Source organism: Chrysochloris asiatica, unplaced genomic scaffold (genome assembly GCF_000296735.1).
Source record: "Chrysochloris asiatica unplaced genomic scaffold, ChrAsi1.0 scaffold00039, whole genome shotgun sequence".
Lineage (NCBI taxonomy): Eukaryota > Metazoa > Chordata > Mammalia > Afrosoricida > Chrysochloridae > Chrysochloris > Chrysochloris asiatica.
The window spans coordinates 20,822,167-20,835,488 of record NW_006408557.1 but is presented as its reverse complement, the minus strand read 5'-3'; the positions used below and the strand labels follow the sequence as shown (position 1 = coordinate 20,835,488).

The 13,322-nt window shown below is 49.8% G+C and overlaps 1 protein-coding gene across 1 annotated transcript; it reads right to left on the bottom strand.

The window, feature by feature from the left end:
* Positions 1-1,491: 1,491 nt before the first annotated feature.
* On the bottom strand, positions 1,492-2,433 carry SOX12 (SRY (sex determining region Y)-box 12). Its single transcript, XM_006860719.1, has one exon. It carries the CDS (start codon positions 2,431-2,433, stop codon positions 1,492-1,494), a length of 942 nt encoding a protein of 313 aa, XP_006860781.1.
* Positions 2,434-13,322: the final 10,889 nt, after the last annotated feature.

Genomic DNA, 13,322 nt, shown 5'->3' with positions numbered 1-13,322 from the left:
GTTCCTGAGATTTGTGTGTGTGAATGAGTGAGTGTGTGCGCACCCTGAGGATGAACACACGGCCGGTGAGATACAGGTAGTGAGGACAAAAGGGGGAGAGGAGAGGCCGAAGGGGCGGGGCTTCAGCAAGGGGTTGGAGTGAAGCATAACAGCAGGGGCAGGGTCCTGAGGGAACCCTGAACTGGACACCATTTTCTCCTACCCCCATTTCTCACAAGCAAAAATTGAGGTGCAAATAGTCCACCCTCTGGCTACAGTCTCAATTTCACTAGGTCCAGTTGGTCCCTCTCAAGCCTAAAACTACTTAAAGCTCGGCTCTTCCTGCCTCCCCATCTGTTAGGCCTCAGTCTCAACCCCATAGCACCAACGTATCTGTGTCTCCCACTGACTAACGTGGCTGTGGGTCCAGACAAGGGACTGGGGTGATTGAAAGGGGCGGGAGCTTAGGGAGCGGCCCCAGCTGGGAGGGTACCCTGAGGTGATAGGGCAATTATCCAGGAGGAACGGAGCAACTGGGGTACTGTCCCCAAACAGTCTGGTAGCGGTCTTCATTCTGGGTTTTCTTAGGCAGCCCCTTCTTCTCTCGGTGGGCTTCCAGAGAAAGGTCCTACCCTCAATTCCCAGGTGGGGAAGGAGACGTTTTGGGGGGACCAGAATAGGCTGTGGGTGCAGTAACGCAGTATGGGGGTGGTGCAGCTGGATATGGGCAACACCGTAAGAGGAAACAGGGGCTATATGCCATTTGGGATAATCCCAGGTTCTAAACCTACCCATCAAACCAACTCGGCTTTCTCCCCTTCCCAGTGCTCCTCCCAGTAAGGCAGAGAAGCCCCGTCGGGTTGAGAGGAAGGGCTGCAGCACCGGGGGCTAAGGATTTCATAGGAGCGCTCTCCTTACAGCCCTTCGCCAAGCAAGCGGCAGAGGCGTGAGGCTAGGCTGGGACCAGCCCCCTCCTCCCAAGAAGCATTAAGCATGCGCGAGGAGGGGGCGGGGCCTAACCCTGGGGGTGTAGTAGCATGCCCCTCTCCCTCCCGCGGGAAGTGGGGGAGAATGGGAGGAGCTCGTGGTGCCTCCCAGCCGCAGCGCCCCGGTAACCAAGAGGGAGCCGGAATGGGCCAAAGTGGAGGGATTCAAGAGCAAGGGAGGGGGTGTGTCCTCCGGCCACGAGGAGGGGCGTGTGCAAAGTGGGGGAGGGGTGCAGGTCCTCGGAGAGGACGGGAGGTGTAACGGAGGGGCTGGCTGCTGGTGGCTGTGCGGGAGGGGGCCAGTTGGGGAGGGGCAAAAATGGTAATGGAGTGGGGGCTGGGCAGCCTTGGGGTGTGTCTGCGGGGGAGGGGCATGTCTGGAACTGAAAGGGGGATGGGCACGTCTAGGAGGGGGGAGGCTGCGCGGGAGATGGGGTGCCAGCCTCGGCCTCCGAGGGGCCCCAATACCTGATTCCTGTTTGTAAACAGCTGGTTTGGGGGCGTGCGCGCCCCGCTGACGTTGGGCTCAGTAGGTGAAAACCAGGTCGGCGATGCTAGACGGGCGCCAGTCCCCCGCGATCATCTCGGTAACCTCAGGGGTGCAGTAGTCCGGGAACTCGAAGTGCGACGTGCCCGAAGGGGGCGGCAGGTCCGGGTCGCGGTCCAGGGCGCTGCAGTCCAGGCCAGCGGGGTCGGGGGGCAGCCTGGTCAGAAAGCCCAGTGGCTCCTCCCCCGACGCCACAGTCTCCTCTTCACCTTCCACCGCGCCCGCCCCCTCCTCTTCCTCTTCTTCCGGCTCCTCATCCTCCGACGGTGTCGAGGAGGCGGCTGTGGCTGCTGCTCCCTCACCCGACGGGCCCTGGGCGCGCTCCACCGGCCCCCGGGCGGCCCGCCCCGCCGGGACCATCCTCCAAAGCTCCCGTCCGGGGGTCTCGACTAGGCGCACCTCCAGCAGCTCCTCGTCGTCGTCGTCTTCGTCCTCGGGCGCCGCCGCTCCGCCCCCTAAGGGCGCTCCGGGTGCTCGGCGGCCTCCACGGCCCGGCAGCTGCGCCCCGGGCTTGAGCCGGCTGCCACCGCCGCTGCCGCCGGGGGGGCGGGGCCGCGCCTTGGCGGGCGCCCCCTTGCTCTTTTTGCGCGGCCGGTACTTGTAGTCCGGGTAATCCGCCATGTGCTTGAGGCGCAGCCGCTCCGCCTCCCGCACGAACGGGATCTTCTCCGAGTCCTGCAGCAGCTGCCAGCGGCGGCCCAGGCGCTTGGAGATCTCCGCGTTGTGCATGTCGGGCCACTGGTCCATGATCTTCCGCCGTTCGTGCTGTGACCACACCATGAACGCGTTCATCGGCCTCTTGATGTGGCCACTCGGGGTCTTGCACCAGCCAGGCTCGCGCGCCCCTTCTTCGGTAGTCCCGGGCCCCGGGGGCGGCGGCCCGCCGTCCCGCTTGGCCCTCGCGCCCCGCTGCTGCACCATCGCGCCTGGGCCCGGGGCCGCTAGACGCCGCCGGGGGCAGTCAGCATCCTCCGCGGCTGGGGGTGGGGGGAGGAGGCAGCGGCGACGGAGGAGCGGCCCCGCCCCGCGGCTCGGCCCGGCCCCCACGAGCTGGGGAGCGAGGAGCTGGGCGCTTCGGCCCAACGGACGGCGGGGGTAGAAGGTCAGCTGCGCGGGATCAGGCGGGTTCGGCGCGCCCCCGCCGCCTCCGGCAAGTTGCGCCCTGCTGCACTACACACATTGTTTTGTGGGGGCGGAGGAATCGCGCCCTCCAGCCCCAGCGCGCTCTCCTTGCAGCCGCCTTCACTGCTGCGGACCGCGCGCGCAGCTCCCTATCCCGCCGCGGCCGCCTTCTAGTGTCTTTCTTCCCGCGCGGCCCCGCTGGCGCGCACCCCGCCCCTCCCCCCTCGCCGTCTGCGGGCCGCTGCGGCGCGCGCGGGGCCGCCCCGTGTAAACACCGAGGTGCCCGCTTGGGCTGCGGCCGGGCCACGCCTAGCGCTCGGGTGGCGCGTCACCAGTTGCTGGGCAGAGGAGCCGGTATTTGCATCTCCCAATCGCTGGCCGCGGGCTTGGGGCGGGACTCAGGCTGCGGGGTTGGGCGGTCTCGCGGAGGGGAAGGGGGAGAAAGATGAGGTCGGTTTCTTTTCTTAGGCTGTTGGGGGGGAGGGGGCACACCAAGCTCGTCCCCCACTCCACATTGTGTTTGAAATTCTAGCTTATTCAGGGACACTTGCCGGCAAGTAAGACCTTCGTCCCTTTCCCTTTTACGTAGGTCTCCGACCGTCCCAGAGCCAAATATTGATGTGAGGGAGGACAAGGCCTAGGATAAGGGCTCCACAAGGTCCTTAAGGGAATAGACACATCTTGTTTAGAGATGTAACCAGACTTTGTACACGTGGGCTCAACAAATGCTTTGGGGCCCAATGAACGAATCCCTTTACTATTTTCTTTTCTCATTCGGGGGCGGGGGGTAAGAAGAATCCTGAGAAAGGGAATATGACACCCACTTTGCAAAGACGGTGCATAGAGGACGCGGACTTAAGTCCTAGCCTTCTCTTCCCAGCTAAGCGCTCGGAAAGGCTAGGGACTTCTCTTGCCTGCTGAGGGCTCTGATCTGAACGACCGCTTTCCATGCCCTGGGGCTGGACCCCAGGCTAGAGGATGTGTAGATGCTCTAATCCCAGGTCCCAGCCCACCGCGAGGCTGGCAACCTGGGGGCCCGCTTGGGCGCGTCCCTCCTGCCCCGGCCGGCCGGGAGAAGCGTGCGCGGGCACGGGGGTGGAGCCAGCCAAAGGGGCGTGGACAGATGTCGGCGCGTGGCAGGGAGGGAGCGCGCACAGCCGGTTTCCCACGTGTGACCCCACTTGGGTACCGCCTGGCAAGTGCGGTCTCGGGAGGAGGTCACCTTCATGGGGCGGTGGGCCCGGTCGATGGGAGGGATTAGAATTAGGGTTCCAAAGGTGGCATTACGCCTGGGGAGCGGCAGGCACGGTCCAGGACTGAGGCGTACACCCCTCAGGCCTCAGCTCCCCCTTTCCGGTGGGCAAAGGAGAGCCACGCTGGAGGGTGTGCTGCTGAGAAAGGCCGAGGTGTGGCTTTACGGGCGCTGGAGGAGGTGGGTGGTAGGCCCTAGATGTCAGCGAGGGTAATGGGAGCATCCCAGGCGGGAGGGAAATTACTCTTAAAGGCACAGGGCGCTTGGAAGAGGTCATAGCCCTGCATCCGTTCCCTTAACCGGTTTATTGGACGCTGAGACCTGGAGATCTCCCAGTTCGAATCTCCACACCTGCAGCCTGAAAGTTGTTAACGGGATTTAATACCTGTGGAGTCAAATTTCCTATAATCATTTGCCAGTTCTTCCATTTGGTTATCCTTCAAGTGGGGGGATAATGCAGTCTCTCCTTCGTAGGTTGTTTTACACTTTAAATGGAATAATGGTTGTAACCACATCCCTGACACCTAATAAGTGTTCAATACATATTAGTTATCTGGGACAAGATTTCCCAGATTCCCAAATGACCAACAACATAGAGACACAAAATAAGATTGACAGAACCCCCTATGGGGTTTGACATTTTCAAAAAAGGCCCAAAGTAGTGAACATTGGGAAAAAAGCTTTCTGAATTTTGTATTTTAAATGACAAATGCTGGGCACTGTCATCTTTTCAGTACTTACTACTTTTTAAGGTCTTATTCTGACTCTGTAGCTAGTAGCAGTAATATATCATTATCATCTGAGTTTCCAAATTACCTGAGTAGTCAGTCCCTAAACTGTCAACTTGTCAGATTTAGAATTAAGTGCCACTCTTCTCTGGTAGCGTAGTGGTTACGAATCGGGCTGCGAACCTTAAGGTCAGCGGTTCGAAACTACCAGCCGCTCCGCGGGAGAAAGATGAGGCTTTCTACTCCCGTAAAGATTTACACCCTCGGAAACCCTGTACAGGGTCGCTATGGGTCGGAACCGACTCGATGGCACTTAACAACAACAACTTCTCAGTAAGGAAAAAAATAGCTATCCATTACCCCACAGCTCCTTCTTGCTCCTCTCCATCCACTGATCCATTCAACAAACAATAGTTTTGCAGGCCCTGTGATGGATGCTAGGATGAGAGAGAGTTACATGCAGACTCTGGGTCCTCTAAGGACCCCTCCAGGATAAATTAAAGATGGCAAGATGGGTGGGAATTCAGTTGAGGGAGATGATATATTCGCTCTTTTTTTTCTTTCTAGCGTATGATCTTTTGTAAAATAGTTCTATGGAGAGTATGCATTTAATTCAATAAATATTTATTGATCACATGTGCCACTGTAGGATCAGCACTGGACTTTGAACCACAAGGTTGGCAGTTCAAACCCCACCAGCTGCACCTTGGAAACCCTATACAGGGTTGTTATGGGTTGGAATCAACTCGATGGCACTTAACAATAACAACAATGCCAGGCACTGAGCTTGTTAAATGCTATCCAGTAGATTTCAATTCATAGGGACCCCATGTAAAAGAATAGAACTGCCCCATAGGGTTTTCTAAGCTGTGTGGTGCTGTAGGATAAGCACTTGACCCCAAGATCAGTTTGAACATCAAGGTCAGTGGTTCAAACTCACCAGTCCCCCTTGGAAACCTGTATCTATAGAGGGCCGATATGGGTCAGAACTGACTTGACAACACTTACCAACAACAAGTCTTTAACAGAGCAGATATTTCTCCGAAAGAGTTTCTGGGTGGATTCTAACCAGCAACCTTTTGGTTAGCAATCTTATCATTTAATCATTGCACCATCAGGGTGGCTTAAGGAACAAATATTTTGTTGTTGTTAAGTGCTGTCTCAAGTTGGTCCTGACTCAGTGACTGCAAACCTTTGTGGAGCAGCATCTTTTTCCTGCAGAGCAGCTGGAAGATTTGAACTGCCAACTTTGTGGTTCACAGTCCAGAACAATTAAGGTAACAGAAAATAGTAATTTAACAAGATAATTTCAGATGGGTGTGAGTCCTGTGAAGAAAATAAAGTGAGGAAATGGGTGAGAGGGAATGAAGGGATGGAGGCTGTTTAGATCACATGGTGATGAGAAAGAGTCATCCATGCAGAGATGTAGGGGAAGATACAGTGAATACAAAGGCCCTGAAATTGGAAAGAGACAAGACAGCTTGTTGAAAGTGATTCTGAGAATGGGAAGGCTCCAACCAGAGAATGTAGCTAGTACTTGAGGAACAGGATGGATTTATGTGGCGTAGGAACTAGAGAACCATGGTGGCTGGGCTTTACAAGTCAGTTTAGGAGTTCCCTGGCCTGTGGGCAGGCAGCTAGGAAAGGTTTCTGAGCTGACAGGTAATATGATCAGAGGTGTGCTTTAGGAAAATTAAGGGATTTCATGTTATGGTTGGATCAGAGGAGGGAAATTTGCAAGTTCAGTAAAACAGTTTGTGTTCTTTGATACTCTTCTTTTATATATGGGCTGTATCAAGTGACTTGATTCTAAGAAGATGGCAGAAGTGATGTGTGTTACAAGTGAGATTAAAGCCTTCAAATTTTACTACCATTGTTACTGCTCTTTTCTAAATCACTGTAAACATAACTCGTTACCCCAGAAGCAAAAATTGCTCCCTTTTCACCCTTCCACCCCTGGTAGCCAGGAACATGGTGGCTCTGTATGATAAACACTGGACTGCAAACTACAAAGTTGATGGTTCAAGCCCATCAACTGCTCCATGGGAGAAAGATGAGGCTTTCTGTTCTCAAAAAGATTTACAGCCTTGAAAACTGTATGCCTACAGGGATTGAGATATGGTTGGAATGGGGAAAAGGGAGGAAATAATGTTAAGATGCATGGCTGTCTTTTGAATCTTGGTTTCCCTGGCATACCATTATAAAGTAGACACTTGAAGGGGAGAGAAAGGAATAGCCAGAAATATCACCATAGAAAGCTTGTAAGTCCATCTTCTGCCTATATCTGATTGTTGTTGTTGTTGTTATGTGCCGTGGAGCCAGTTCCGACTCATAGTGACCCTGCACAGGGTTTCCAAGGCTATAAATCTTTACGGGAGCAGAATGCCTCATCTTTCTCCCATGGAACTGCTGGTAGTTTCAAACTGCTGACCTTGTGGTTCACAGCCCAATTCGTAACCACTACGCTACCAGAGCTCCTTCTGATTGGAATACCTAAAAATGGGGCTACAACATGCCCAGTGAAAGAGGCTTCCTGTGGAGCATCTGCATTACATAAGACCATAGGTGGAATCCTAAACCAAATGCAGAATCTTCAGAGGTGGAAGATTTCCACTTGAAAGGACAAGCAGTCCAGCCTGGAGTGGCTAGAAGAACAGAAGATAATTCTTGAAAGAAAGACCTACATGAAAAATATTAAACGATAATGGCAGTCTGACTATTTACTATAACAACAAGCAAGTTGCTCTCCCAGGGAACATCAAGGCAAGTGGCTGGCTCCCCTCAGGGCAAACCCCCTTCCAAGACTAAGACTCAATGGGAATACACGCTCTGATTGGTGACCACATTCATCACCAATAAGGAGAAGTGAGGGAAAAACAGCAATGAAGCTGCGAGTTAAGCCCTACAACGTTCAATAGACTCTTGTGAACCCGGGTAGAGACCTGGTTAGCCAGCAGTGTGGCAAGACCTGGGGACTTTTGAGCTCAGAGTCAGTGACTTAGCCACAGAGGACTAGAGTGGAGACTGAAGCCTCCAGCTGATAAGAAGAGAGGGCATATGCACAAGAACACCCACACTTACAGATAATCCCCACTTGACCTGGCTTCAATGACTGGATGATCAGAGCTCAACTAGAAGAAGAAAGAAGAGGGAAAAAAAGAGTAATCTGATACAATGTGATGAACTTGACCTACACCTATGGATGTAGTAGCTCAAAAGAGGGAACAAATCTTTATAGTGAGGATCATTTCCACCTTCTCCATACACAGAGTAGACAGGGATAGGCAACTTGAACATTGGCTACCCAAATTGGGGGTAGGGGGGAAGGGCCTACAAAGGCAAGAACTGATTGGCTTACAAGCTTTCAAGAAGGAGCCTAGACTTGTAAGTCCATCTTCTGCCTATGACTGATTGGAATACCTAAAATGGGGCCACATCGTAACCAGTGAACGAGGCTTCTTGTGGAGCCTTTGCAATACATAAAACTATAGGTAGAAACCGGAACCACATCCAGATCTCCAGGGATGAGAAATCTCCACTTGAAAGGATGAGCAGACCAGCCTAGAGTGGCTAGAAAAATAAAAGATACCTCTTGAAAGAAAGACCTACAGGAAAAATGGAGGCAGATGGACTGTTACTACAAGAACAAACAAATCGCTTCCCTAGAAAACATCAAGGCAAGTGGCCAGGTCCCCTCAACGCAAACCCCCTTCCAAGACTAAGACTCAACGGAAATGCACGCTCTGATTGGTGACCACACACTGATGGGGGAAGTGGGGTAAAAGCAGCAATGAAGCGGCAAGCTAAGCCCTACAATGTTTAGTGGACTTCTGTGGACCCAGTTGGGGACCTGGTTGGCAAACAGTGTGAAGAGACCTGAGGACTCTTGGGCCCAGAGTCAGTGGCGTGGCCACGGAGGACTTCAGAGGAAAGTGGAGCTACTGGCTGATGGGAAGAGAGGACATGCACAGGAGCGCCCACACTTGCAGATGTTACCCATGTGACCTAGACCGGATGACTGGATGATAGGAGCTCAACCAGGAGAGGAAAGAAGAGAGAGAGAAAAAAAGAGTGAGCTGATAGTCTGATGAACTTGACCTATACCTATGGAGCAGCGACTCAGAGGGTACAAATCCTCGCAGCAAGAAACATTCACACACACACACAGAGTGGACAGAGAAGGGTAGCTTGGACATTGTATACTCAAATGGGGAGGGGGAGACTACAAAGGCAAGAAGTGACTGGCTTACAAGCTTTCAAGAGGGAACCTGGTGCTAGGGAGCATGGTGAAGGCAGAAGCTCCAGTAGGTACTATTCAATCTGTCTGGGCAAAGCTGATGAAAGGAGATACAGGTGGGTAACTCGTGATACTGTAGGGAATAATGCTTATCAGGACCGATTATGAGGGTTGGAAATGCAAAAGTAGAAGTTTTGTAACAAGGAAGGGAGTGATTAATTCTCCAGGATAGGAGTGGAGGCCTCTGGGACCATCAACGGAGAAGAGCCGAGTGCGGGACCCTACCCATAGAAACAGAGATGCCTGAGATGGAGACAGAGATGATGACGTGGAGTGATGAAGCGACTGGGGACGTTGGACCCAGAGAGAGAAAGTGACTGTGGGCCGAAAACTGGGGGTAGGAGGGGGAAGTGTAGAGGGTGGGTTTCTGGGATATACCCTTTGGGTGGTTGATGATGCATGGAGGGGATTGGAACCATGGCAGTGAGATGATATATGATGGAATGAATGTAAAACTAAAGTTCTCCCATGTAAACTATCATATAATTTTCAATAAAACATTGTTAAAAAAAAAAAAAGAGGGAGCCTAGATTCAGAGGGAGTGGAGGAAGGTGTAGAATCTCCACTGAGTAGTATCCAATCTGTCTGGGCGGGGTTGATGAAAGGAGATGCAGATAGGTTTGTTGTGATACAATAGTGAATATTTGTTATCAGGACTGATTGTGAGGGTTGGAAATGTAAAGGTAGACATTTTGTAGCAAAAGGAGAGTGATTAACTTTTCAGTCTAGGAGTAGAAGTCCCTGGGACCATCAAGGGAGAAGAGCGGATAGCGGGACCCTACCCAGAGAAGCAGTGATGCCTGAGATGGAGGTAGAGATGGTAATGTGGAGAGATGGAGCCCCTGGGGACTTTAGACCCAGAGAGGGAGAGGGGCTGTGTGCTGACAACCGGGGTGCAGGCTTGCAGGGTATACCCTTTGGTTGGTTGATGATGCATGGAGGGGATTGTAACCATGGCAGTGAAATGATGTATGATAGGATGAATGTAAAGCTAATGTTCTCCCATGTAAACTATCACATAATTCACAATAAAACATTAAAAAACAAAAGATTTACAACCTTGGAAACCCTATCCAGGGTCGCTATGAGTCGGAATCGGCTTGGCAGCACACCACCACCCACATAGAGAAGTCATGCTGGGAAACTCAGGTGCAGACAGTTCTAGAGTGTTGGGTGTGGTGGGAGCCCCTGTCCCCTGCTGGGTGCTCTGAGGTAGGCATTGGCAAGGTGGGAGAAAAACAGTGTTTTGTAAAAGAACTACGGAATCTTCCTGTGCAATGAGAATCCAGGGGGAGGGGGACAAAAAAAAAAACCCTATACAGGGTTGCTATGAGTCAACCGACTCAACAGCACTTAGTAGCAACAACATACTTTTGCTTGGAGTCCTGGTGTGGCATTGTAGGATAAGTACTGGACTGCTAACCATAGGCCGGCAGTTTAAACCCACCAGCTGCTCCTTGGAAACCCTATACGGGATCACTATGAGTTGGAACCAAGTCGATGGTACTTAACAGCCACAATATTTATTTGCTTATAAATGAGTTGATCCTCAACAATCCCTTCCAACTTGCATCACATCTTTAGCAATGTGACATTGCCACTTCTCCCATAAAGAGGTATACCTCTCTGTCCTCTCCATTAGAACCTGCGCTGGTGTTGTGACTTACATTGATCAAGAAAATATGATGAAAGATGTTATGTGACTGCGTGTTAGATCTCAAGGTGCTTTTGCAGTTTCCAGTTTTGCCCACTTGGAAAGCAGCTGCCAAGTAAAGAAGCCTAGGCCAGACTTGTAACTGTTGAGAGCACACTGGAGAAAGTGTGAGGCTGCATGGGGAATAACGGGGCACTCACCACATTCTGAAAGTATTTTGTTTACTTGTTTGTTTTCACTGGCATGTCAGCTCTAAGAAGGCAGAGCTTTTTGCTCAGCTTGTTCACCGAGTGCCTGGTTGTGTGCCACTGAGTTGGTGTCAGAGGCTGTAAATCTTTACGGCAGCAGACAGTCTCATCTTTTTCCCATGGAGCAACTGATAGACTCGAACTACTGACCTTGAAGTTAGCAGTCCAGCTCATAATCCACTACACTACCAGGGCTACTTTGGTACACAGTAGGTGCTCAGTAAGTATTCAGTGAAAGAATCCAAGTCAGTGCTTTATCGTGATTGCATTCAAATTCCTATGGGAATCCAGGGAAGAAGGTGAAAGTTTGAAAAATAAAATCCCAAACTCAGTTTGCCACTGAGATGTGGCTGTTTTCAGTACACACAGATGACCCTGACTCTCCAAATCGGTGCTGCAGAATCGAAATCCAGCAGAACACATGAGTTCCATACCACCAAGCTGTTCTGACCACACTGCTGCAGGCGGACAGTGAGGCTCTTGAATACAGGTACTCATATCCCCCACATGACCTGGCCACCAAAATCTCTCACCTGGGCACCTGCCCCAGCCTTCTTGGGGTTTCCTCTGCACCTACCAGGCCTCCATTCTCCCTGAAACCAGAGTGATGATATTTTGCAGTCATAAATCCGATTGTTTCTTTTCTTTCTTTTTTAATGCATTTTACTGTGGTCTAGTTAAAGTTCACAGAGCAAATTCATTTCCAGTTCAACAATGTTTACAGATTAGTGGCAATCCTTTCAATGTAACAGTACACTTTTGACTTCCTCCATGGGTTCCCCATTTCTGCTGGTTTGTCCATCCTCTTTAAAACACCAGTGGTTCCCCATTTGCTGTTAGGATAAGCATCAGGCCTTCGCCTGGTTCTCCTTGGCCTTGCATGGTCTGATCTCAACTCATCTTTGCCACACCAGCCTCTCTTCAGTTTATGGACTAAGTCTCACACAGGTGTTCCTCAGCCTATTTCCTTTCTCTTTCCACCACTTCTGCTTCTGTTTGCCTCCTAAATGTTCTGCTAAGTTCTTGTTGGGTTTTTTCCTTCAACCCACTAGTAGCCTACCTAGTTCAATTGACATCCAGAGCAGAGACTATTTTAACACTCACCCCCTTTAAGTAACAAAATCACTTTCAGTAGTAGTCATTAAGTGTAATGAATACTTGAGAATAGTCAGAAAAGAAATATATGTTTACATAATATGCATATATGTGTGTGTATATATATAAAATCATGTCAGTAAAAGTAAATGTGACAATGTTGAAAGGAGACTAAGACCTTCCTCCAGAACTGATAGAGAATGCCTTCTCCTTGAACTGGCACCTTGAGTTTGAACATCTAGCCTCCTGAACTGAAAGAGACTAAATATCTGTTTGTTACAGTCATCCACTTGAGATATTTGTTATAGCAGAATTAGATAGCTGCAACATCAGGTTTGTTTGGATTAATAAGACCACTGTGAAATTTCCTGTATTAAGTAGCCATAATGATGAATAAATGAGCTCTGGTAGCGTAGTGGTTACGAATTGGGCTGCAAACCTCAAGGTCAGCAGTTTGAAACTACCAGCTGTTCTGCAGGAGAGAGATGAGGCTTTCTGCTCCCGTGAAGATTTACAGCCTCAGAAACCCTGTACAGGGTCGCTATGAGTTGGAGCCGACTCCACGGCTCCTAACAACAACATCAAATGATGAATAAAGATCCCTGGTATGTGATTTCAAGTTTGTTTGTTTATTGAAGCTCATTGGAGATATGCCTTAAGAAGAAATAAAAGTTTATTATGCAATAAAAAATATAAATAAATGTTACAGTATATGAATATATTTTTTGGAAAAAAATGTTACAGTATATGAATATATTTTTTTGAAAAAAAAAAAAGTAAATAAGAAACATAGCCAGATAGCAGTCTGTTAAAATACTAATTACATTAATTAGAATACAGTTTTAAAACAGATAAGAGAGAGAACACTTCAAAAATAAAAATCAATTTCAATTTTAAGTATTATAAGGGCGGGTTTCAAAAGGTCATGGAGAAAACCCATTATCTTTAAATTCCATTTTCCCACAAACTTTTGAAGGCACTCATACTACTCAAATTTAGTAAAATGTAATTTTACTCAACAATAAAGTTAGTGGTTGCACACAAAAATGTTACACTTTGCTGTTCATGCTCTGCCTTACTGTTTTAAATTTTAAATGCAAAAGTTTCAAGTGATCCCCTAAAATTTAAGTAATTCAAGTTCCAATTCTTCAGCTTCACAACCACTGTGTTATCAATGCTATGCTTATTCTGAGTCTGCTTTTTAAACACATAGTACCAAAGGGTGGAACGGCCTCACAGAAATGAACTTGAACAATTCCAAACTGTTATAAACTGAGATTCTTAGCTGGGTCTGCGCCTGCCTGTGTCAGGGGCTGACTGTGGAACTGAGAGTTCTCAGGATTCACTTCTTTATAGAATATAATGTTTAATATATAAGCAATTAAGATGCGCTGACTTGAACTTTACAAATATA